The 27,555-nt window shown below is 38.3% G+C and overlaps 1 protein-coding gene and 1 long non-coding RNA gene across 4 annotated transcripts in view; one reads left to right on the top strand and one right to left on the bottom strand.

The window, feature by feature from the left end:
- The window catches only part of LOC117663921 (uncharacterized), a 57,922-nt gene extending 38,103 nt beyond the window's left edge, over nt 1-19,819 (top strand). The window contains exons 3-6 of one of the 2 annotated variants that reach the window (XR_004590874.3): nt 9,200-9,308; nt 11,492-11,617; nt 17,761-17,861; nt 19,039-19,819. This is a non-coding gene — a long non-coding RNA (uncharacterized LOC117663921). The remainder of the gene's footprint in view (nt 1-9,199; nt 9,309-11,491; nt 11,618-17,760; nt 17,862-19,038) is intronic. The other variant, XR_004590875.3, reaches the window with a different exon arrangement.
- The window catches only part of PRELP (proline and arginine rich end leucine rich repeat protein), a 32,242-nt gene continuing 8,643 nt past the window's right edge, over nt 3,957-27,555 (bottom strand). For both annotated transcript variants that reach the window (XM_060687299.2, XM_087889517.1), the window contains 2 exons: nt 11,746-12,681; nt 3,957-5,742 (listed from right to left, as the gene is read on the bottom strand). In XM_060687299.2, the coding sequence (XP_060543282.1) occupies nt 5,567-5,742; nt 11,746-12,679 (1,110 nt within the window). In that variant the 5' untranslated portion in view covers nt 12,680-12,681 and the 3' untranslated portion in view covers nt 3,957-5,566. The remainder of the gene's footprint in view (nt 5,743-11,745; nt 12,682-27,555) is intronic.

A 27,555-nucleotide genomic window follows, 5' to 3' on the forward strand; every position in this document is an offset into this window, starting at 1 on the left:
TACCTGTGTGGCCGCATTCTAGACCAGTTGGAGCCTCCAGGTGCACCCCAAAGGCAGCCCCATGTAGAGGGCATTGCAGTAATCCAGCCGAGAAATAATGCCTTTAATGTAATGACACAGAAAGACAATGTTCCAGGAAAGGAGAAGCTTTCATGATATTGGATAATTTGTCTTTTTTGAAGCAAGAGAGGAGAGCAAAGGGGAGGGCAAGGGAGGGGAAGGTAGAGGAACTAGAACATAAGCATCTTGAAAAAAGTCTGTCTTGACTGCAATGTCGGAATCATGCACTGTGTCAGCCCTTAAATGGGCTTAACAAAGAGCCACAAATCTGGCCTATAAAAGTCCAGGAGACCACTAGATAACAGCAATGATACAGGATGTCTCAAAAGACAATTGGGATACCCTGCATACAACTCCCCCTCCAGGGGAGGGTTTCAAAACCTGTCGCTATCAGTTTGCGCGCGTGCATGACACTTCTGCGCATGTACAGAAGTGTCCGGGCAGGTGGGCCACACCTCCCACCCCCGCCACTACCAGTTCATCCAATCTGGGGTGAAGCAGTAGCAACCCACCACTGTCCCCCTTCCCTCCTAACTGACTTTCTTCATTGCTACCTAATATTTATCCAATTGTTTGCAATCCAGATCAGGTAGCTCAACAGTTTAAATATAAAAGCATGTAACGTTCCATGTAGACATTGGATCTGGTGATTTGCTTATTGAGCCTGGATAACTTAGGGATTCTTACCGTATTGCCTTGAGTGTGCTGCACCTTCCCAACTTTAATTCTTTTTTTAGCATAATACAAGAAAAATGCAGACTTGACTAAGGGTTTGAGTGAGACTCAAATTAGATATTATCTAATTTTTCAAACTTATTCTCTGTATTTCTTTAAAGGCAACTAAAACTCCTAAGTGCCAACAGGAGTTTCTCTCTTAGACGGTATCCTCCAGTAAGTTATTTTTGCAAGGACAGGGTGAGTGAGGAAAGGCAGTCTTGTATTGCCTGCTGGCCATACTGTATCTCATAATGATCTACTTCCAGCGTCTACTATTTGTTTAAAATATAGATAAATGTTAAATATAAAAAGTGCATCTAGCATTGCATAAAATTTGCCATCAAGGTAAGAATTTACACTATATACTAGCTGGATACCCGTGCTTCGCTACTTATGACCATTTTTCACACTTACGACCATTGTAGCATCCCCATGGTCTTGACAGACTCTCATTGTCATCATCACCAACAAAGTATATCTGGAGAAATGAAGGGTGCTGCTGAGGCCCCACCATGATACTCCCTATTCTGTGGTTGTAACTTTGAATGTTGGCATAAAATTTCCCTCCTTCACCTCTTTGGCTACAAAATATGTCATTTTGAAGTATTTTCAGGCAGCAGAAAGACAGTAATTTCCTTTTAACTGGTGTTACAGTAGAAGGAACAGAGTCATCTGAACTGAGGAGATCAGTGTAAGAAGTAAGTTGGGGCTGGGATACTATGCAGGAGAAATTCAGTTCACAATCCATTGGCTCAGTGGTGGTCAGTGATTGAAACACATAAGGGAATATCTCTCCCACCACCTTGAGTTCAGAAGCAGTTTGATAGGTGGAAGGCATAGACATTTTGGTGAGGTAGTAATGTTTAGTACTGAAAGGAGCCCCAGACAGCTCCTGAGTGAAGAGTGGAACGTCAGTAAAAGAGTGGAACGGTAGGTAAAATAAGGACCCAGATTGTGGGGGCAATAAGCTGACTTTGTATAAATATACAAAAGTATGAAGGCTATTGCTTAATGCATTGTAAGCCGCCCTGAGTCTCCGGAGAAGGGCGGCATATAAATTAAAGCAAAAAAACCAAACAAACAAACCCAAAAACCATCTGCCAGTTTGACCTGTGGTAACAGAATGTGAGGCAAGTGGCAGTTGGAACTTTTCAGGTGGGGAGGGGGAGCAGAACATCTAACTCCTTAGCATCAGAGCGTGTTAATATACTGTATATGACTATACTGTATATGAAATACTAATGATCTGATGGTCATTTTGCTTTCTTAGCTAGCACCTAGAAACTAGGAGGAACGTATGTGCCAAATTTCAAGTTTGTAGGCTTTACCGTTCTGGAGATTTCGTGATGAGTGAGTGGATTTCACTTTTATATATAGAGATGCCTAAGAATTGCTGTGGAAAAATAATGATGCAACATACTGCAAGAAACTAAAATTGAAGATTGGTTAATATCTGGAAAACCTATCTGATAATGATCCAGCAAAAGGGGTACGACCAGGAAACTACAGACAAATTAACTGCTTACCAACAACTTTCACATTACTAATTGGTGTGCTATCTGATGCAGACTGACAACATCTATCTGAAAACAAGTTCTTTCCACCTGAACAGAAAGGAAATCACCCAAACAGCATAGGAACAAAAGATCAGCTCTTAATTGACAAGATTTTGGAAAACTGCAAAAGAAGGATAACCAGCTTGAATGTAGTGTGATTTTACCTTGCCACATAATCAAATGCCTAGAAATAACAGGAGTCAGTAGAAACCTCAGAAGCTTTGTGCAAAAATCAATGGTGGAATGAAGAAAGAGTTGCTGGTCAATTGTGATAGATTGAGACAGGTTAATGCCAAGAGAGGAATCTTTCAAGGAGACTCACTATCACCATTACTGTTTGTCATTGCACATATTCTTCTGTCAACGATACTGAATAACTTAGGCCATGCCTATCAAACTTTAAAAACATTTGCCAAGCTATCCCACCTCCTTTACAGGGATGTATCCAAACTCAGTCAATTAACAATTGTCATTAAGAAATATAAAAATCAGGATAATGGATATTGCAGTACCTAGGATTGGCAACTTAGAAGGGAAAACCAGGAGAAAATAATTAAATACAAAGACCTGCAAATTGAAATAGAATGACCATGCCAAAAGAAAGCAAAGATAGTACCAATAATAATAGGTGCCTATTCCAAAACCTATGGAGCATCACTTGAACATCATAGGTATTGACAAAAATCTCTATCAGTCAGTTGTAAAAGGCAGCTCTACTTGGAAAAGCTTACATCCTGCAAAGATACCTTTAACACCATCAAACAATATGGGAAGATGGATAAAAAAGCCAAATCCAGTCTAAACATCTGGATGACCCTGCCAGCAATCATCATCATCATAACAACAATCTCAGTTGTGAAGCCACTTTAAGTTGCAAAAGGGTAATGCAAAGTGTAGTGTTCCCTGAGGAAGAGACAGTTGACGTTTGGAAACTCAGAGAGAAACTGATCTAATGGGAAAATGGGAAACTATTGAAATAGGGAAAAGGAATGGCCACCTGTGGCCACAAAGGTGCCCATAGACCTTTAGCAATACTGGTGCTCCCTGTACCTTCTTTCTTATGAAAAAGAAAAGGGTGCTGTAAAATATTAGGAAGCTGATCTATTTTAAAGCAATGTTTTAAAAAGAACTTGAAAAGCACTGGCTTAAACTACATTACCTTCTAGCATCATATTTATTTGTAGAAATCCTCTTGGACCCAACTGGGAGGGTAAATAACATACAGTTATGGCTGTATGATACAAAATTCATCTGGTAAATGAGTGATCATATGACTATGGTTCTTATAGTTTTAATTTTGGCTTGTCTTTGATTTTGCTAATCCAGTAAAAATACATACTGTGCTAATAAAAAAAAAAGGAAACGTATTTTGCTTTTTGTACAGGGTGGTACTTTCAAAAAGTCTTACTTTTACTCAGAAATTTTCTCAGTGAATCCTGAAGGCTTTGTTCCCAGAGGAGCTTTCATAAAAGGCTTAAGCAGAAACATTTTCTTTCATGTGATCTGTATGTTTTTCATAATGTTATCCAGAATACAGGAAAAGAGCTCACATTGTTTGGGTGTGTTTCTGAATTAGTGTTCTGCAAGTGCTTTTTAAAAAAAGATTACTTACTGTGTACTTCATTGCCTGTTACTTAACAGCTTTATTCTTTCTATATTCAAAATATAACACAAACAAAGAATAGCACAAGAAATGGGAAGACCATGTTGAATAGTTCCTTCTGGCTTTCCCATAACAGAGATTTTTGTCCCTGTACACCATATGGTAAATCTGCTAATACTTGATTACTTGCATTTACTTACATTTGCACACTAGAGCAACAACATTTTCGAGTACCATCATAGGATTTGGCACGATACCCCCAGTTCAAAAAAATAAAAATAAAGATGACTAAAGGCACGAATGCTGTGATTTTGCAAGATTCTGTGTTAGAAATATTGATGAGTTTTTAAATATATATGCTATGTTTTGCTATTATGGACACCATATTAACCATAGGTACTGTGGTTCCAGCCACTGCTAAAATATTTTTCAAGTACAATTTAACATTTATTTATTAATCCTCCATGAGGAGGATTAATAGAGGGCAGCGACATTTCCTGTGTAACAGAGGGGTAGGATAATTTCCTTCATTATGCCTGGATAACTGTTGCTAAGGCTGCTGATTACCATGCATAAAAAGCTAGCGAAGCCCTAGGTCCTCAAGAGGTACAGATTGCTCCATTGATTAATGACATAATCCCTAGGTGCAATTTGGAAAAATAAAAATCAGATGTGAAGATAACCTTGAAATCATCATGATAATGATGGATCTGTCCTGTTCAAGTATATCACCCTATTTGGTGGCCATTTCTGTCTAGTACTGGATTTGCTTTATTCTTCAGCACTGCATTTGACTTTCAGCCAATCTATGTGGAGTTAAATTATGAAGATGAGGAGGACTGGTGATGACATGCTAAGCATATCATCACCAGTCCTGAAGGTCATGCTGTATTTAGTTGCTCATTACATTCCACAGTGCAAAGCTGCACCAGCTGTTTAATTCCCAAAGAGCACAAACAGGAAGAAAATTCTCTATCATTCTTCATTTCATCTCCTACATACTGCCTTGCCTGCACAGTATACAACCTGCTATGTACAGTACATTATGCATTTGACTACACTTGCTAAAGCTACTTATCACTGCTACCTGTTAGTCTGACTATACCTCGCCTGTTAATTCAGCATCATTAGACAATGGCATGTTAACATTGTATCCATTTAAATGAAATAATATTGCCTGTCTCTCTGACAGTAATCTAACTTATTTTGTATGCTTGGTGATGTCGGAAAACCAGTAACGCTTTGTGAAGCTCTAGACAGCAAGGCAGTAAAAGAAATGCTGCGTGCTAGATGCATTTAGGCATGCTTCCTTCTCTTTCTCTTTAATATATAGATAAAGGGCAATATAGCAGAAATCAATATTGCAGTATTGCCATCATCTTCTGTGAAGGCTGCACCTATCTCAAAAACCTTCATGCAACATTTTAGGGGCACAAAGCATCCATAAAATGCTGTATAAAAGAGAGCTGCACAAAGCACAGAGCTTCTAGCAGCCAAAGAAGAACGAAGCAGAGTGGAGCAGGAAAGGGCTGGGTAGAGATGCTTAGGTATATTCCCCTTGTCTAACATAGACTGGAATCAAGTCACTGCGCAAAGCCGAAGTCCCGAGGAGTGGCAGTTGCTGCAAGGCTTAAAATATAACCGACTGTAAGAGCCGGAAACACAACATCAGGTCCAAAGGGATGGGTGGCTTCAGCAGGTTGCCGTCGAGGCGCAGGTAGCGAAGACGTGGCGCATTTTCAAGATCTGAAGATGCTGCATGAAGAGAGACCAGAGAAGTGGGACATATCCGAGTCCCATTGATTTCTGAAGGCAAAAAAAAAGGAAAGGAAAAAAAAACAGTTAAACAATAAGCTAGGAATAGGGACGTTGCAGAGATCATCAGTTTCATATTTCATTCTGCTCTTTCAGCATTCATTATTCATCAACTATTGACAGAGTTATTCAAATACAATATTGTATTATTGCAATAGTCCCTTCCAGCTTAAATATATTTATAATTCCACTCCTCTGTATAAAATCATGGAAGAAACTTCCCTTGCCTGCAGTAAACAAAGCCTTTCCTATTCAGTTTTTAATTCCCATGGTTTCCCCCCACATTCATTTAATAAAGGGTCTATATAAATCACTCCTATATATTGAGTATCTACAAAAGTCGATAACAGTGAGTGTGAAATCCAGGTATAAAACCAACGTTCTAAAGCTCCTTAGAAATCCTGCAATGTTTTATAATTGTTAGGATGGTTATTTTAACCTTCTCTGTAACTTTACATGTTATAGTCTTTTGTGCTGCTTTAAGATATTAGAAATGTGCAGTGAAGACCAGGGATGAACAAGCTAGTACATGCACTTTCTTTGCTGTAACTTTCATTATCCCTTCCCTTCCTTCTACATACACACTGATGGAAAACTGTAATACAAACTCTTTTGTTTCCTTCATATCTTAGAATTCTAAATTGTGCACTGAACTTTCAGGAATATAAAGGTTCCCTATTGCAGAACTCCCCAGAGTGAATGAAGATGGAAAGAAAAGTTAGCATCATCATCTTTCTTCATATCTATGCACTACAGCCTAAAACACAAAACATTTATGGACTGCCTTTCTAACAAGTATATTTGTTACATACTATACTTACCTGAATGCTTGTCTTCAGGTGTGCATTTGATTCATATTTCATTATTAGAATGCTGTTATTATGAGATCTACATATTCAGAATTTATAAAAGACTTATTAGTTGTGAATGATATTGATAGCTCAGAAATTTGCACTAAGCTCTCCTTATAGAAACCACATTGACTATTACTGTGCCTTTACTGTGCATAATCATCTTGGAATCAGTCAAGTACTTTTTGTTGACTGACTGCAATGTGGGGCAAAACTAAGAGAAAGAGACAAATGGGAAGGCCAAAACCTGGATCTGGAGTTTCCTTCTCTGGATAGCTCTGACTTCTGAGCCTTTCACATCGTGCTTATCAAACATGGTAAATTATATAATCTTCTACCCATTATGATGTTATGGAACTGAAGTACAATAAACTTGCAGGACATTATTTTATACAAGTTACAAGATTATGCCATACTGACTATATAGATCAATGGACAAGAATTCCTATTGAAAAGGCCCACTCAAGCACATTATTAATAAGCTACAGCCATATTGGACAATGACTTTCACTTTCTCAGAGTGGCAGAACCCATATCTACATATAGATAACCAGCCAGTTTGAAGCAGATTCTCACATGCAATAAAAAAACAACAACAACAAGAAAATTATGTTAAAAAGCAAACAAGACTATGTAATAAGCCCAGATGTCTATTTTACACCAGCAGTGCCATACAGATTCCAGCATCTTCACACATATGATTAGAGGCACCATTATGTGTTCTTCCTCTAATGAAATCTATACCATCATCTGCCCCTATGGAATCTACATAGAACAAAAAGGACAAACTCTGCACAAAATAGCAATAGCAACAGCACTTAGACTTATATATCGATTTACAGTGTTTTACAGCCCTCCCTAAGCAGTTTACAGAGTCAACATATTGCCTCATACAAGCTGGGTCCTCATTTTATGGACCTCAGAAGGATGGAAGGCTGAGTCAACCTTGAGCCGGTGAGACTCAAACTGCCAAACTGCTGGCAGCCGGCAGTCAGCAGTATTACCTGCAATACTTCATTTTAACCACTGCGCCACCACGACTCAAAATAATGAATGGATACAAGTTTAACATCAGGATCAAAACAAGCATAAAATAATCACAAAACATTTTAGTCCCTCAGGACATACCATTACAGATTTGAAAACCATTTTGGAAAAAAGGAACTTTAACAGTATACTTGAGTAAGAAGTTGTTGAACTCACATACATTAAAAAAAATCAGGATATCTCAGAAGAACTCAATAAAATCAAGAGTTTTTAAAAACACGTTATAATTGTTAATGGAGAAACTATTGCTAATCTGTTTTATATGTAACTTGCCTCAGCATAACCAATCTGTTTATCCTGCCCTTTCCCTCCCCCTGCCTTATTCTAATTTAACTCCTACATTAATTTAGCTGCTCTATGCATCTGAAAGCTGTAGTTCACAAAACCTTATGCCTTTTAAATATAAGTCAGTCTGAAAAACTGCTAACATATTTTTGGTTTTATGGTATTTCAGACTTCGTTACTGTTCAGCACCAGTCATGCTGTACCAATGGGCATGCTAGCTGGGTTGGTAACATTTGAAGAATTACAAGTTTTCGCATCTATTGTAGAGACATGGCTCTAAGATAGGGGCACAGAAACTGCAGCTCTTTGGATGATGCTGATCTGTATACCTAAGCACCTTAGCCAGTACAGCTAATGGTGAAGAAACCTATAGAAGAGGTCAAAAGTATTTGTTTCCTGATCTGATAGCATATTCCACAATATTTAGTCCTGTTGTGGCCCCGCCCTCCGACCCTATCTCATCGGAGGAAGAAGGCTCTGAACATGAAGAAGAGGAGTCGGCCAGGCCTCCCTCTCCAGGCCCCTCCCCTCTGGCACTGCCTCAAGTGCCGGCCGAGGAAGAGGAGATTAGTCAGGAGCCAGGTGTCTCTGATGAGAGCGAGGGAGGTGATCTGTCGTTCCTGGATCCACGTCAACGAAGGCATGATAAATGGTTGCAGCAGTTAAGGAGGCATGCCAGGGATTATAACTGAGTCACTGGACCACACCCCAGAGACTATATAAGAGAGTGTGGTGGCCATTTAAGACTCTGTGACGGACAAAAACTAACTCTGGCTAGTCACTTGAACAACGCTTAAAGCTGCCGAAAGGTTTCTTGTTTGGAACTGAACTATTTGCAATTTGTATGTATTTTCTGTTTATCTGATGAAGTAAAGCCCTTGGCAGTCGATGCTCGTATAGCTGCCAAGTTTTAGATAACAACCTGTGTGCGTGCCAAGTGCTTTCTTAACCCTCGGCTGACTGTGTTTGTGTGTGTGTGGAGACGGGGACAGAACAAGTCCAGCAGTATTATAGTAGACCATACCCATGCATAAAGAGGGTGGGGCTCTGATTGAGTTGACACAATACCATCTTGCAGATTTTGACTGGGGGATCAAAATCTCCAAGACAGCATCATGGTATCATGATTCCAACCCCTTTATATGTGTGAACACAATACATGCCAAGTGGTATTGTGTTCATTAAGACTTGACTGGCTGAAGATGTTCATATAGTTTTTCAGATGGATATACCTATCCTTTCTTTTCTTATACATTCACACATAGGAAAAAATAAGAGGAAGAAACCATCCTACAGCAAGCACTGGGGAAGCTTCCAGGACCTCCGAAGACTGTTTCCAACACAATGATTGAGTTGGGAATGGCAGCAGTAGTGGTAACTCTCCCTTCTCCCTCTTTCTCTCTATTTTGCTCTGCTTCTGGTATACCCCTTATTTGGACCCTGCATTTGGATTTTTTTCTTTTGTCTGGATTGCAAAAAACTGCATGACCATTAAACATAACATCAAACAGTAACGGGAAAACTGTAGTTGTTTGTTTCCAGTAAGTGGTCATCCAATTTTTTTTAGCACATATAAAATAATCCTACCCTGTTCAATCAGCTTTACTAAAGGCATGGAGCAAACAAGGTGTAGCCTTTGTTATATTTACTGTATGTCACTAATATTAAGTACATTTTGTATGATCTTAAGATGAGACTAATTCCACAAATTATTCTTATTCACAGCTATCATACACACCAGTGGTTCAGAGATTGAGTTGTTGGTCAATCTCATTATATTGGAAGTATAAAAAGGACGAGGAGCAGTTAATCATATGATATGGATTCATCCCAGTATTTTCCTAACTTGGTTTAATAATCATAGGTTTACTAATATGGCATTGCCACAATCAAACAGTACAATGTGAATGTGTTTATAAATCTGGGACATGCTGTATTAGAAGATTGTTGGCTTTATCAAGTAGTATGTGTATGAAGGATGGGATGGGGAGACAGTAAAATAATTACTTTTCAGTGTTGGAAAGACAATGCAACCCCAGATGTACAAAGTTTAATCAACTACACATGGTTACTTTTGGTTTATGAGCTGCTATTTTCAATATAATAGAAAAGCTGATATGTGGTCATGGTTTAATGAAGTGTTTAAAAATTAGGCTGTATTCTTTCCTTTATGTAATATATACAGTATAGCTTGCTTTCAGAAATTGTGGGTGCTCCCTCACTGGAGGCTTTTAAGAAGAGACTGGACAGCCACTTGTCTGGAATGGTATAGGGCACTGATGGTTAACCTTTTCAGCACTGAGTGCTGAAACTGAAGCATGTTGGAGTGCATGTGCGCGCCGGAGCACATGCCCATAGAGAGAACTCTGTGTGCCACCTCTGGCACGCATGCCATAGGTTCGCCAACACGGGTATAGGGTCTCCGGCTTGAGCAGGGGGCTGGACTAGAAGACCTCCAAGGTCCTTTCCGATTCTGTTATATTTTTTTCTTCTTTCCTTTGTTTCTGTAATTTATTTTTTGTATTTTTCTAATCTTTCCTCGCTTTTTGTATATTAAAGCAGTAATATGAAAAGTAAAATTAAAAAATTAGTATCTCTGCTGCTAGAAAATGTTTTATCCTTACTGTTCAGACTAATGCTCAGAAACATATGCATAGCTTTAAAAAAAAAAAAAAATCTTCAGTCCTTTTCATTTAAGATGTTAAAGAGTGTTATGATTGTCTACTGAAATTCTGGGTTTGAAGCAGGATTCAGGTCCTTTCTATATGAGGCCTATCTTATAAGGACATTTTATTGGCCTACAGAGTTGCCAAAAGTTTAACTTGAAAGAAAAATCCAAGCTTTTGGGGTTGGTTTGAAGTACAGCGGCTCATTATTTTCTTTATTACTTCCTTGTTAAGATTTTCTGGAAGGAATTCTGCATTTCTTAAACGCAGATGTTTTCAATTAAGGCAACAGATGTTGGGAACTCCTGCTGAACATACTACTGGGAACAGGAAGAAGAAATGTTTTATTTTTCTACAACAATGTTGGTGTATTCTGAAGGATACAAACTAATGTATGAAATTATTAAGGCTTTATCCAATAGTATGGGAAATATATGTTGATTTTTAAAAAAAAAACATATTTAAAGACACAAAATGTGAAAACTCATTGATATTTTCTCTCTATAATCCTTCACACAGTCACCCATTAATTTAAATTAATATAAAAATAGTATGCAAAAAAATTAAAATTGCTTTGATTTGCAATGCTTTCTCAGCCAAGAGAAAAGTTTTGGAAAATTAGTCAGTCCTACAAGCCAAAATCTATTAGCTATAGATTGACAGAAGCCACAGAAAATGGCTTCTGGGATGGGTGCTGAGTTTTTTGCCTCCCTTCCTCTCTCTCCCTATATGAAAGAAACATAAAAATAATTTCCATTTTTGTTATATGGAAAGATCTAAATGTTTCTTTATATGGAAATAGTTCAATTTGCATGGAAAAGAACAATTTGCTCTCAGTCTGACTCCTCTGTACCCACCCACCCTGTTCTGTTCAATCATCTGTCCTAACAGTCATAAAGTTACAGCTTCAGGCAAGATGGAATTTATAATTTCGTGGAATCCCATGGAGTAATGACTTAAGAACAATGAGGGAAAATAAGATTTCTTACTGAAGTTCCCTTGGAAACATCAACATAAGTAAGTCATTTTGGAATTTTTAAAATGAATGTTGAGTCATGAGATAATCTACCTCTTCCCACTCCCCTTCTACCCCACAAACAGGATCTCTTGTAGGTCTAATCAATTACAGACTTGTGCCAACTCACGTTGAATTGAGTTGTCATTCAAGTAGAGGTGCTCCAGCTTCGGGCTGATGAAGGGGATGCTGGTGAGGTTGTTGTATGCCAAATGCAAAACCAGCAAATTGGTGATGTTGAAAGTGTCGATAGGCAATCCTTTGTCAGACAGTTTATTATAGTTAAGCCTGATGAAGGCCAAGTTGGAGAAATCTTTGAAGTAATTGTTGGGGATATTATCAATTTGATTCTCATCAAGAAAGAGCTGGTGAATGACTTTGGGAACCCCAGGAGGCATCTTACTTAGCCGGTTATGAGCCAGGTTGAGTTGCATGAGGTTCTTGAGCCCCTTGAAAGTATTCTTTTTGAAGTCTCCATTATCCAGTTGATTATGATGAAGATCTAAAAGGAGGAGGTGATCTAACTTGCTGAAAACATTTTCAGGGATTTTGGAGATCCGATTTCTGCTCAGCCTAAGTTGCTCAAGATTGGGAGGCAAATTGTTGGGCACTTCCTTAAGGAAATTTTTTTCCATGTACAGAAAGACAAGGTTATCCAACTTATTTAGTACTTGTGATCCCACTGAATCAATGCGGTTGTTGTCCAAACTGATCCACCGCAGCCCTGTTGCATTCTTGAAAGATTCTTCAGAGATCTTGTCAATGAAATTGTTTTGTAGATACACATATTGGGCCCTGGGTGGGATGAGTGGGATTTTTCTCAGGTTGCGGCTGTCACAATAAATGGCTGAAGGAAAATCTGGGGGGCAGAAGCATTCTCGGGGACAATCTGGAAAAACTGAGGGTGGTCCTGGGGGCAGAGGTGGAGGGAAATCAGTTGGTTCAACTGGCTCAGGGAGTGAAGGAGGTGGGCGCTTCTTTGGAGGTTTGGTGCGCCTCTGTCCATTCACCTCACAAATCAGCAAAAAAATGAGTGGGAAAATCAATCTGGCAATCCTCTTCATGTCTAAATAGAACAAGAAGAAAGAGAAGCAAGCATTAAAAAATATACTCCTTCATTCATTTGTTCATTCAATATTAAGTACATATTTTCCTACATAGACTGTTCTTCTTCTTTTGCTTTGCGTTTATGTTTGTAAATAGAATTTTGAGAGCTTGCAAATCTTGTTAAAAACAACAGTGCAAAATATTGGGTAACAACAGGCTGACAGAAATCTGCGATGGAATGTTTGAACTTAGGAGTCAGCCACCTGTTACAACTTAAGTGTGATCCAACTGGGATGGGACAGAAATTTTGATATATATAATCCAATGCTGAAAAAAAAAATCCATGAGGAATGGAGTCAATGAGAATACTAGTCACATACTTCAAATAGTTGCAGAGAGTTAACAATGATGGGGATACACTACCAATGAACCCTCTTGGATCAGCACATACAACATACAACACGACCATAGAACAGCATTCTCATATCATACATCACATTGCCTTCTGCCAGGTTTTGGATGCAGGTAGTCCTCAACTTACAATAGTTCGTTTACTGACTGTTTGTAGTTACAATAGCACTGAAAAAAGTGACTTATGATTGTTTTTCACACTTACAAGTGTTGCAGCATCCCCATAGTCAGATGATCAAAATTCAGACTCTTGGCTATTGACTCATATTTATGATGGTTGCAATGTCCTGGATCATGTGATCATTTTTGTGACCTTATGACAAGCAAAGTCAATGAAGAAGCCAGATTCACTTAACAACCATGTTACTTAATTAACATCTGTAGTGATTCAGTTAACAACTGTGCCAAGAAAGGTCATAAAATGGGGCAAAAATTCACTTAACAACTTCTGTTTCTCATTTCCTGATTTCCATTATCATATCTCTTGCTTCCCTGACCTTATTCATACTTCACAGATGATGAAGGAAACTGAAGTCACTGTCCATCTCTTTGCTTTGGTCTGTTTTGTCCTCATTAGTGTGGACTTTTCTCTCTGAATAGATCTCTAATCTTTTTCCCAGGAGGGCAATATGTTTTCCTTGCAGACCTCATCCTTTTTGTATCCTATGCTCCAAACGAATGGTTGGGAACAAGAACAAATACAGGTAGCCCTTGATCTATGACCATATCTGAGCCCAAAATTTCTGTTCCTAGAGAAACACATTGCCCTCCTGGGATAAAGATTAGAGATCTATTCAAAGAGAAAAGTCCACACTAATGAGGACAAAACAGACCAAAGCAGAGAGACAGACAGTTACTTCAGCTTCCTCCATCATCTGTGAAGTGTAAATAGGGTGAAAGAAGCAAGAGATGTGATAACGGAAAGCAGGAAATGAGAAACAGAAGTTGGAAGGGGTAGTGATGGTAGTTTGCAGGTCTAGAATACATATAGAAATATAAGACATCTCTGAGGCCCTCAGGGTAAACTTTACAAAATAACAAAGCCATGTTAAGGGAAATGGCTTTTTAGTTTATGCCTCCAATTCCAAAACTCAAACACTCCTGCTAATAATTCAAAAGCTGCCTGAATTCCATACTGAGTGGAAATTCATGAAAACATGAGAAAATTCTCATGTTTTCTATAGAAAATATTTCAAGAATACTGACGTGGCTTTTTTATGAACTTAGACCAACATGCCCCAGCACAAGCTTAAAAGGAGGACATTTGATAAAGGGAGGGCAGGGATATTAATCCATAGCTTGGCACATTTGTACTTATCAGAATACTACATTGACAGTAGACTTCTGCATGGCCCAACCAACCATCCTTTTTGGTTCATTGTTCTTTGGCAATCAGGGGACCAGGTCCTATTATCACAGTTAGACAAGTTCTGCAAGGTATTTCCTGGCAGGACTCACTATGCTTTATTTATCTTCCTAATTTTAATTCTTCCCATTACATATTCTAATCCACCTGCCTCAGTTTCTTGGTAGAAATATCTATCTCATTTCAGTGCCTCAAAAAGCTTGCTTGCTTTTTGAGGCACAGTCTCAAAAAGTTCCTAGGTTCACCAAGCTTTCTCCTCATCCTGACCAAATTCCAGAAGCAACCTATCCATCACCCATTATCAACAAAAACACAATGACATACATGGCAAAAGCATATTGCAAGTCAAGAAAAGTTAATCTTGAAAGAGAAAGACTTATATGGGAATACCAAACAATTCCCTGGAATTGCACCCTGGAAGAGTACATGTGTAGTGGAAATTGCTCCATCAATAAAGCTGTAAGGGCAAGGCCTCTTAGGGTTCCAGTTCTGTCCTATCATTGTCTGCTATGACATCGGTAGGATGATGAAGCCTGTCTGGAACAGTGATCCCATGGAGCAGGAGTCAACAACCTTTTAGACCTCAGGGACCAGTAAATTCATAATTTTAAATCCTGCGGACCACTAATATGATCTGCCTAATGACCGGCTGGGTGGGCGTGGCTAGGTGGTCATGTGACTGGGTGGGTTTGGCCAACTCACATTGAGGGGTGCCTCATCGGCCTTTATTTGTCCCTCCCCTTCCAGCCACTCCTCGCCTCCCCACCTGGGCTCCTTAGCGCCCCAACAGGAAGCAGTTGTTGGAGCTAAGCAGCCACCATGAAAAAGAGTTGGCAAAACAGCTCAGTTCAGATTGGATCTCACCTCACTGAGGACTAGGAGCATAGGCTTTCCAAGCAGAGGGAAGACCTGTGGGAGTGCAAGGCCAGGTACCGGCACCTGGAGGCTCAGCGGGCTGAGATGCTCAGCCAGTTCCAGGCCATGATGCAGTCACACTGGAACAAGGTTCTCTGGCTCTTTGCCATCAGTGGCACTTCCCTCCAGCCTTTGCCCAAAGGCCCACACCAGGAGGCTGAAGCAGACCCCAAGTCAGAATTTCTGCCCCCCTTCGACTCACACAAAAGACTCCGAAGGGGGAGACTCTCTGCAGCATCACAAACATTCATTGCATGTATCTGTCCCAGGGTCCATAGTTTGAGGACCCCTGATTTGCATTTTTATATTGCAATATAAAAAATGCAAATAATTTTTCTCCGGAGCACCAACATTTTCTCGCGGACCACCAGTGGTCCACCGACCACCGGAAGATGATGTGCCACGAGCCCTTTGCCTTTTGGGAAAAAAGTCTGTGGACAGGAAACAAAGACAGAGAGAAAGTAAAATTAGCAATAGCCAATAGCCAGAGAATGTCAGTGTTTGGGAGTTTTTCGTGCTAAGGAAAGAGAGTCTGAAGACAGAATGGCACCACTTGAATGATGGATTATAGCTCATACTTTGCATATCCAGCCCCATTCCTTGGGGATTATTTATATGTATGGATATCGTAATGGAATTTCTTGTTGGTGGTTTCATTTCATTCTGCTCTAAACATCCAGATATGGCCAACATGCTTACAAGAATCTGTGGACTGAGATTCTCAGCTTAGTCACTGATTTAGTCACTGAGAAGCAAAGCTGTGACTAAAATGGCCTAGTGCCAGCAGAGATTTCTTCCAAAAGGTGAAGGACTCATGGCACATGATATTCCATGCATTTAGAAGAAAGAATCCTGAAATGTGAACAGCAGTTGCCAGGGTGCTTAGTCTGTTTAGTCCTCCATGGGATCACTGTTCCAGGCAGGCTTTATCAACCTGCCGATGTCATAGCAGACACATGTGGGGATGGCTGCCTCCTCTGCAAGGTAACCTTATCCCCAGCACTCAGTGATGGAGGGGTACAAAGTTATACAGGTAAGAAAGGCACAATCTAAAGCAAGTTGGGGGGAGGGATTATTGCAGCAAATCTAACACAGCAAATGTTGCAGCAAATTTATTGCAGCAAATCTCTTTCACAGGCTTAACTGTGTCAAGTACTTCATCCAGATATCCAACTGGAGCAGGGGTGAAATCTACTTACCTTCCTTACTGGTTTGGAAGTGCGCACGTGTGTCACATGCGCAAGCAGATCCTCTGCGCATGTGCAAAACCTTCTGCGCATGCGCAGAGGGTAAAAAACACATTACTTCCTGGTTAAAACCAGGAAGTAACAACACCTGAGTGGGTGGGCGGAGCCTCGTGCCACCATCGCTACCAGTTCTCCGAACCACCTGCCACAATCGCTACTGGATCGCCCGAGCCGGTCCGAGCTGGGAGCATTTCACCCCTGAACTGGAGCCACATGAGTATTGCAGTTGGGATATTGTTGTTTGACCAATTAAAGCAACATGACTGTAAGGATGCTGAAACAAAGAACCATTAGCTATTGTTTAGGTTCCCAGTTGTCCTCTTGAAACAGTTTGTTTTGCTATATGTTCCCTTTGGGTACAAATTTTAATTACTTTAAAATTAATTCTAGTGAATTATATGTCTGAGTAATATAAAGCCAGATGCCTATTTATATTGCTAGAGTGTCATTACTGGGAATTGAAATATGTGATGCTTTCTCCTCTATCAAAGAAATGTTCCTGTTCTTTTAAATATGTATTTCCTCCAAGTAAATCAACAGGAGATATATTTCTGGAGCTGATTTTTTTTATGCCATTAAAATGTGCAGAGTAAGATGAAGTCACGTGTTATCTCCCTTTCTCCCATGATTTCAACATATCTGAACCATTTTTGACAGCAAATCTGAGCAATTTTGCTGATGTATGTCAAATTCCATCAATATAGTAGAACCACCACAAATCTTGTCTATAGTTTTGTTTCCTGAATTCCACAAAGTCTTAGATAGAAAAGTGCATTATTTTTTATGACAACAGCATTTTCCCTAGTTCTTTTTTCAGAGTTGAGAGTCATATCGAATAATTTGTTTATGTGATCTTAAGAAGAATGACGTACAACCATTAGTTTTTATGATTATTTATACATTCCAGAAGCCTACAAAGAATAACCTACCCTATCATGATGTCCTTGCTTTTACAGTATCCTTCCATTCTTAAAGCTTATTTCATTCCAGTAATTCATTTTAAGATGTGGTGGCCTTTTCCTAGAGCACTAGCAATGTTAGTTAATACAAAAATATCAGGTTTTATATTCAGTTGCTTTACATTTATAAACTTAGAAAATACTTGGAATTTGAATTGTAATTAACACATGAGAAGTGTTAAAAATGGTTTTTATTACAGTACTTTAATGAAATAGAATATCCACTTCTTGTGACCTAGAAAATCCATCTAGCAAGTTTAGCTGGTCCATCACAAAATGGCTGCTGCAGAAAAATACCCAGGTATTAAAAAAAAAAAACAAATTGATCAAGGTAAAAGATAAACAATTTGCCCTAAATTCTAAGAATGAAGGAAAGGTGATGTCTGATTTCCAAACTAACATCATTATTCCTTTTAATCCACAGTTCCACCTCTTTGAGGATTCCTCCAAAAATAATTTTTCCCTTTCCAAAACAAAAGCACGTTTTTCTCTCTTTCAGGCTCCCCACCATGAACGCATTCTCCATTTAAAAGACAGATACACATTTGTAGATACTTTCCATATAATATTATCCAGTCAGAGGCCATCATGCTCTGTTCAGTCATCATCCAACATACTCCTCTTGTCCTCCAATTTATTACCCTAAATTTAATACCCTCCTCTCCCCTGCCCAGTCAAGTTTCTACATGCCATCCCTCATGGTGCCCATCAGTTCTTCTCATCAGTCTCTGAGGATGGAATTCTATGCCACCTGAATCCATCCAAGATTGCCCACCACTCTGACTATGTTAATTTCCTTTCCTTTCCTTTTCAAGTTATGTTGCATATTGATAGCTGTTGTATGTCACCATCATATTAGATGTTCTTAAATATTGACTACATCTCAGTTGCTGGAGAACCATTAACCTCTAAAATGTTAATACAACCGCTGTCATTTATAAGTAAGCAAGGTAATAAACAAAATATTCATCATCAAATGAAATTTCAAGTAGTGTCATTTTTACTGAAAATTATTCTTAATCCTGATATAGGGATCAAATGTAGCATGTAAATGCATTCAGACTTCATAATCCATAAAAGCACATGTGAGTTCAGACTTTTGTAATCCCTGATCTTTTCTTTGGAAAGTCAAAGTTTAGAAAGTGTGTCTCTAACTGATCCAGTTAGATGGAAAAGGGGATAGAAATAATTAATTCTCCCCCACCTCCCCACTCCTCTACCCCCTTTCCGTTCCATTGTTCCCATAGATGTCTTTTATCTGCCCTTCCTTTCTGTATTTTATGGAAAAGACAAATTGACTTTATCAACTATGCTATTTCTTTGTTTGCAATCTTGTAGCATCCGTTACCAGTTTTGCAATTTTCTGACTCCTTGGGAAAGGAACATACCTGCCTTTTACTAGAGATTTCTTCCAAGCCTTTGAATGAATGTAATTGCATTTTCTTCATTAATGCATTTTTTTTTCTTTTCACCTCGAGCATACAGATGATGAATGCGGCTAACAACTCTTGTGATAAGCTTCCAGTCCTTTCCATCACCCAAGGCTCAAACATTATATTGTGGCTGCCTAAGTCAAACTAGCGCAAACATCTCATTTAACATAGCATTTTCAAAAACATCAAATGATCAGGAAAGGCTCTGATAACCAAGAACATTGAATTCCATTCAAACAAATAATTGAGATTTATAATCCCAGCCGTAAAGAAAATGCAAGCAAACTAAAATCAGCATAGCAAATGTCCTTTAAAGTTGAAAAGAACCTATAAGAAGAGCAGCAGCAGTTAGCTTTGGCTAACAAAAAGAACTAAAAACTAACCTGAATATATGCACCAATGCTTTTAGTGTTTTCATTTTGTGATAGGATGTGCAGTACAAAAGGTTCACATGGGAAAGCTAGAGCCAAAGAAAACAAGTGTGGCAGCAGGAAAAACAACAACTCCATACAAAGACCGTGATGTCTATTCTTCTTGTGTCTTGTGTTCCATCATTTGCTCTTGTTCTCTGCTTGTTACATAGGCTCTAATTAAGGATTATGCCAGGTTAAGAGTGCCAGATCTCTTTACTGAGTGTTTGGCTTTCTGCTGCCCAGATCTGGTAGACCTAATCTCATTCTGCATGTTTTATATGATGACATCAAGATGGAATTTTGTGACATCTCCCAATTTTGAGTTTGCTCTGCTAAACATTTGAGTTTTTCTTTTCTTCTCTACTAGAAGATGACTCCTGCTGCAAAAAAAACCCTGATTAAATGTTGATGGATTATTTCTGTAAATATATTTATATTTCGCTCTTCCTTCCACTATGAGATCACAAGACACATATGTAAGATTTAAAGATCTCTTATTCATGGAATGACTCCAGCTGATCATTGCTTCATATACTTTTAAGTCATATTCTAGGCCTATGCTGCTACTCAATTATGCTTCTGTCAGGCCTTTTGGCAATGTCTAACATCCATTTAGCAGGAGATGTTTAAGCATATAAAAACATAGCACCACTTGTGATCACAGAAAAGAAAGAATATTACTCAGGCCGCAATGCTCAGAGCATTTAACTCCTAATAGACATTGTATTTATCATTTAGAGATATGTGAAGTAAACAGATGGGTTATTTGTGTCCAAAAGCTTTCACAACAAACAATTTATAGTCTTAGCAAGACAAAACAATGCTCATGTCCTAACACTGGAAATACTCCAACACTATGTGTATTTGGCAAATGATAGCATGCATTGTGAAGAAAAGGAAAGTGTATTGCCTGGTTAGGATATAATGAATTCAGTAAGGTTACTTTCTTGTATTCCTGGAGTTCTCCTACTGTGTATATAAAATTCCTGATGATTCTGAAGTTAGGATTTTTCTTCATACAAATATATATTTTGATAGCAGTGTTATCAAGTGTTTGTACTGAAATCCAGATTGCTTTTAAAAAAAACTGTGGTGAAAATGTGTAAAAAGAAAGTAATTGGAAATATTGTCTGAATGGTTTGTGAAACTTTGGACTTCATTCAATCATATGACATTGGTTAAAGATGGGCCCCAAAACGTATCTGCCCTGTTGACTCTTGTGATATGGGACAAAATAGTTGGAGATAAGTGTGCCTCAGCTTCTTTTTCAACTATATCCGATATGGTGGACTCAAGACCCATAAGAACTATCAACTGCACAGGTCCCTTATACAACATTCACACTACTAGAAACATAGTATCTTATATTCCACAATATTAGCAACACTCCTTATGAATAATGGCACAAATTGGACCATGGAGTTTTCCTAAGTGGAACAAGCACTCTGACACTCCCCTTGTGAGAGTCCAGGAGTACCCTAAATTGCATGCTCTTTATGTCTGGAAAATGCTACCCCACCCATAATTAATGGTGAAAAATGCCCAGATTTCAGAGATGAGAAGACCAACTTGAATGTAGTTTGCTTTGATTAAAAGAAAGCATTTGACTTCCTGGATAATCAAATACCTAGAAATAGAGGGAAATAGAAGCATTAGAAGCAATGATACAATGGAAGACACAATTGCTGGACAATGGTGAGTACCATCTACGGGATTTACACTTGTGCAATTCCAGTCATTAGATGTAGAGCAGGGGTGGGTTCTACTTACTTTTACTACCGGTTCACAGCGGGGCCGCGCGCTCTTCTGCGCATGTGCAGAAGCATTTTGATGACATTGGGGTCAGTGGGCGGAGCCTCCCGCTGGTTTAACTACTGGTTCTATAGAACCGGTGCGAACTGGGGGCAACCCACCACTGATATAGAGTGGATATAGTGCATTGGAATCAAGCTAGAATCAAGTAGAAGTAATAGAAACCTTAGAACTGAAGAAGTTAGACACCACTTAGACACCATCAGCTTTGACAAAATCACCACCAGTAATTGCAAAAGGCAGTTTTACATGGAACAGCTTACATCCTGCTGTTCCTTTAATATTATTAAACCTTTAATATTATTAAACAACAATATCTACCTATCCCAGGTCCTTGGGAAGGATTCAATAGGTGGATAAAAATGCCAAATCCAATCTAAACAGATGGCTGAGTGTGTAACCAATCATAATTATTATACAGCAGTAGGGAGACAGTGAAAAAATTCCCAAAATGGGTAGTTAGAACTGGATCTCTCCTGCCAACTACTACTTGGTGGAAGCAAACTCAGTGGACGAATGGCCATAACAACACCACATCTTCACTCCTAGTTCCCTAAATCAGAATCAATGCGATTGATGGTTATTGAGACACCAAAGAAGGGCCAGGATGAATGCAAAATCATCATCCCAGTTTCACCAAAAAATTCATCAAGATGTGTGATCAGTGCTGCCTTGGAACTATGGCAAAGTCTGAAACTCAACTATTTTAAAATTCAGATTGATGCTGAAATTGAATTCACTTTCACAGCATCTGCAGGTTTGAAATACACCATCCAATATTGTATCTTGCTAGAATTAATTTATTCAGAAAATACAGGCATGGAAGAGCTGATACCACAATGTTTCAAATAATGTTTCAGTCATTTTAAGAACAAAAATATTGAAAATTTCAAGAAATGTATTTAAACTGAGCTGAAAGGGTTTTGGGGAAACTAAATGTAAAGTTCATCAATTTAAAAGTTAAAAACAGGAAATGTTTCCTCCTTTACTATTTGACCTACTTAAATTCCTACTTAGCATTTTTTTCCAAAGTAAACTGGGGAAAATCTGTCATTTACTGTTCTTCCCCAGTTATTCCTGACCTTCAGTTTATCTCAGTTCTGCTTTCCTGCCTTCCAATTATGTGCCATTATGAATATGACTTTAGTTTAACCTCTATTTTTGCATTATCTGTATAGTCTGACTCTTGTTATAAATTTAGCTGGACCTTTCACTTTGATATACATCAGAAAGGAGCATGATAAGAAGCAGAGTTATTCTCTAAGAAATATGAAGGCATCTGGAAAAAAAATCACTGAATGTTACTTGCCCTGGAATACTTGCAGAAACTGTCAGAAAAATCCAACAATGAAGCCTTTTATCGAAAATTTAAAAATCTATCGCTTCTGCAATGCATATAAACATAGGACTAAAAGTATTGAAAAACCATGATCTTGCTTCCTTAAGATTTATATCAAGCAAAATGTTTTTTCAACTTGATATTTTTTGTTCACATGATGAATGAAATAAGATAGCCTACCATGTGACCTGAAAGAAAGAAAACTGTCTATATGAAATTAAGCAAATGCAGAAGCCAAGAAGTTATAAACAAAGATATTTTAATGGATTTTTAAATTAGTGTGTCTGTTATGCAGAGAAGATTGTATTCCAATATTGATAAGTATAAGCTAAATAGAATACAGCAGGGGGCATGGCATATAACACTATAATTTATTTAGCTAAATAGCTTAATCTGGATTCAATTACCTTTTGAGTTTATTGAAGTCTAAAAATATATGCGGGATAAAATGAGTTTCCCTAAATATTCCTGACACATGATATGTTTTCAGATAACTCCAGTGATAATGGAAGGCCCAATTGTTGAAACCCAACAATTTCTCATTATAGCTTCCTAAATATAAAGGATAATAGATTTGCAATTACAAGGTACATTTACTATAAAACCTAGGTAGGTGGAATTTAACAACAAATGACAACTTTTGAACAAAATGTTCAAGTCATCAGACAGGATTCTTTATTATGGAGAACAATTTATAATAGATAACATAGACTTGTCTTGGATAGAGTACAAATTTGTAGGCAGATGTCAGTAATTTTAAAAAGGCTCAAACCAACCTGCCTAAATCCAAAGATTGTGCAAAACCCCAAATCTGCTTTGCATTTTGGAGTTCTGCTATGTTCTAAATAGTGACATTGTAGGGCAGCTAAAGCAAAAAGGGGGAAATCCTCTTGGGATTTGCAATTTGTGTTCTATTATTTGTACCCTAGTGGGAAGGAGGGGAGGAGAAGAACTGGATGCCATGGTCAGCAAGGATCTTTTCTAATAAGGATTATTATTGTGATCAAGTCTGAATTAAATCCCTAATTACAAAATATAGGGAAACAAGGACAGATTTTTTTTTAAAAAAACTTCTACTTTATTGTTTTGACCTTTTCTTTTTAGCAGTTACATAACAATGTTAATATGTCTGTAATTGCCTATTATTAACTCTTTTCTTCTATAGAAAAGGTCAGTATTTAAGATTTTTTTCCTTCAGCATTTGACTGTCAATTGCATCATATACCGAGGGAAGAACACAGTGCAGGTTTTTGATTGAATAACAACAGATCCCACTCCCTCCACTCTGCCCCTATCCTCCCCACACGTCCTTAGGTTTTAATGCTTGGTTTTAATTTATGTTTTAATGTATATCTATAGTTGTATTTATATGACTGTAAGCCACCCAGAGTTACCCTATGTAAGATAGGCAGCCAATAAATTTTATAAAGAAATATAAATAAATACAAGAGTTATCATTCCATACTATTCCAAACCAACCTCATCAACTAGCTTGTGAAATTTGCCAATGTTCATTATACATTTTATCACAGAATATAAGAAAAAATGTTATACAGGGTTAGAATCCCACTTCATCCCTTACCAATCAAGGTATCAAAGAGTCGCGGTGGTGCAGTGGTTAGAATGAAGTACTGCAGGCTACTTCTGCTGACTGCCAGCTGCCTGCAATTTGGCAGTTTGAATCTCACCAGGCTCAAGGTTGACTCAGCCTTCCATCTTTCTGAGGTGGGTAAAATGAGGACCCAGATTGTTGGGGGCAATATACTGACTTGGTAAACTGCTTAGAGAGGGCTGTAAAGCACTGTGAAGCGGTATATAAGTCTAAGTGCTATTGCTATATTAGAATGAGCTTTTAATTGCTTTTAAATGCTTTTAATTGCTCCTATTTTTAGAGTGGCTTTGGAGACATTTGAACTCTGGACAGTTGAATCAAGACTGGAATTTCATGGACAGTTTGAATTGGACAAAATAATTCAGAGCTGTTTGCTTCTCTCAAGCAAATTTTAAAAATCCTGAATTTCCCCAATCACCCTGGATTTAGACTTTATCCCAACTCAAGGTGCAATCTTAATACCTGGAAGGTAAATATTACATGAAAACAACAGCAGCCAGGGACTGTTAAAAGAAGAGTTTATCACTATATTTTTAAAAAAATCATTTTCAGATGATAGTCACGTCTTCTGAGTTTCTACAAGGTCCAGATTTTATAAACAATCTTCTTTTGAAAATCCTGGCCTTCTGGAGACTACAATTTAGCTCTTCTGGAGAGGATCTATTTGACCTAGCCAAAAGGCAGAAGACGACTGTCCATGACATTCAGGCAATGGAATTTCCTGCTCCAAGACAACATGTTGACTCTTTCCCTCATGCAGTTTAAATGCCAGATCACCACATTTTTATTCCAACAAATTTATGACTTCTAGATTGTGTGTTTATGCACATTGTGTTGCTGACTATCTCCTGCGTTTTTGTGGAGATTCTCAGTCATCCAGGTCGTAGTTGTTTCAAATGTGTTTTTTTTTAAGGCAACTGGACTGTTTTTTCCTTGAGGAAGCTTCATCCAAGAAGTTTTATAAGTCCTATGTTTTCTTTGTTATTTCTAGTTATTATTGTGCTTAATTATGCTGTCTATTTCATTTAAGTTGGAAAGGCAGGATGTAAGTTTGTAATTGGTAATTGAAATAATAAAATGTAGCTTGACATTGTTCATGACTGCTCATATACAACAAGTTCATTCAAGCAAAAGAAACATAAGTTTAGAACTTTTGTCCCGGTTTGGATATATATTACTCAAATGGCACAATGTGATATTTGAAGCAACTCCAGTCCATCAACATTTACTATATTTCAAAATCCTTCAAAAATAACTTGAACATATTTCTAAATTGTTACCAGTAATACAGTGCTGAGAACAAAGAAAAGAAATGAGTGTCTTGCTCTGAGCTGTTGCAGGCTATTATTAATACGGTTATATTGTCTACAGTTTCCTGAAAAAAAGAAGAGAGGGACCAATGGAGAGAGGGACCAATGGAGTCTTGCCCATTTCATCCCTGCAGCTTTACCTGAATTACTAAAGGGGAGGTGTGAAGCCAACACTGTCGTTAGTAGACCTGACAAAGAATACCTGGAACTGGAAAGAAAGGTGAAGCAAGAGATCCCTTCAGTGGAGAAAGAACTTATTCCCATGTACTTTAGAGCAGGGGTCCCCAACCTTGGCAACTTTAAGACTTGTGGACTTCAACTCCCAGAGTTCCTCAGCAAAGCTGGCTGAGGAACTCTGGGAGTTGAAGTCCACAGCAAAGCTGGCTGAGGAACTCTGGGAGTTGAAGTCCACAAGTCTTAAAGTTGCCAAGGTTGGGGACCCCTGCTTTAGAGGAGCTTCTCTGGCACCTCAGCTAATCCAGAAGTAAGTTGATTATGTTGCTGAAAAGAGAAATTAGAACGGGATCACATAATTGGTGTGCCAGCCTTGAACAATGCAACTTCCTCAGAGATGCCCTTAGAACCAATACAAAGAAATCAATGTTAAAAGAACTAAATATAGATGTGCACAATATGGACATAATAATAACAGGCTCTATGCCTTCAAGTTCTTTTTTCATGACTTTATCTTTCCTTTATTCCTTTACATCTTTCTTTTCTTTATTTTAAATATTACCGGTAGTTCTTTCATGTTTAAAATCTTAATAAAGTTATTTGAAAAAATAAAAAGGAAATCAACAAGACTGAATATATCGATCCTGGGATCATACCTTTGCTTGTGGTCAGTAACCATGGCCATGCTAGGATTTTCCCATGATTGCAGGTATTTTTCTAGAAATCCACTTTTTTTCTCATACAATGGAATGGGAGCTCCCTGTTTGGTTGTTGCAGCATTAAAATAACAATCTATTTCCCATTTCAGTTGTTAGTCTAAATTCACACCCACAAATTGCAAAATTGTTTGTCTAAGAAGAAATGAGGATATACAGAAGGGAGAAATAAAGCACCACGGGACTGCTGTCATATTGCATTAGCAGAAAGCTTGGCTCCTTTTAAGACATTTTGACTAAAATGATGCAATACATTCCTGGGACTCTAAATAACTGACTGACTTCTTCCATGACAATATTCTGTATCTCTTGTCTCCCTTTCTAAGTTTGCTGACATCTGTCTCACTTCAACCTCAGAACTTTGATTCCTGCTGTTTCCAATAGGAAGACTTAGAAGTGGACACTAATCTTAGCACAAAAATAGTTGTGTGTGAAGACTTACTAGTTATACCATAAAACCTTTCTGTTCTCTACCTCAGCTTGTGCCCTAATAAAATATTTGCGCTGTGGTAAGCAGAGGAAAAAATGTGTGAAAATATCAAAACGCTATAAAAACATTACTATTTTTATGTATTGAATTTTTTCCAGCAAAATCTTAAGAGTTTTTCATTCTGGTTCCCTTCTCTGGAGTTTTTCCACATATATGAAAAGTATCAAACCTGCATTAGTTTACCAGAGAATACAATCAGGCTCAGTAGTGATTTGATGATGGACATTAATTTAGATAGGATCGGGCTATCAATAGCTAGTAGGCTTGATGGCTATATCCTATGACTTGAATACCAAATGTTAGAGCATACCAGTTTAAAATGGTTTCATTCTTTCTGCATGTGCACCTGAACTTTCCAAATGCATCTGGATAGCCATGTCCCATCCAAAATACTGGTATAGGAGATGGCTAGGCTGGGCCCAAGGGAGGGGTCGAACACATCATCAGTCATGAATCCCTCCATGCCCACAAGAGATCTAAATCCAGTCCACTATCAATTTCTTATCTACTGCCAAATTGCTTCAACCTAGTGGTTCATATTCTTATAGAGAGCTTAAGCTTGCAATAAATCTTTATACACAATTGAACTGTCTGGATCTGCTGATTTCCCTGACGCTTGACAGCTGGACTATCTGGACACATGGGCTGAGCTAGCCTTGTTCTTCTTACATTCTTTGAACTGTAGCTCACCCTTAG

Source organism: Pantherophis guttatus, chromosome 3 (genome assembly GCF_059756535.1).
Source record: "Pantherophis guttatus breed Tessera chromosome 3, ASM5975653v1, whole genome shotgun sequence".
In the NCBI taxonomy this organism is placed as follows: Eukaryota; Metazoa; Chordata; class Lepidosauria; order Squamata; family Colubridae; genus Pantherophis; species Pantherophis guttatus.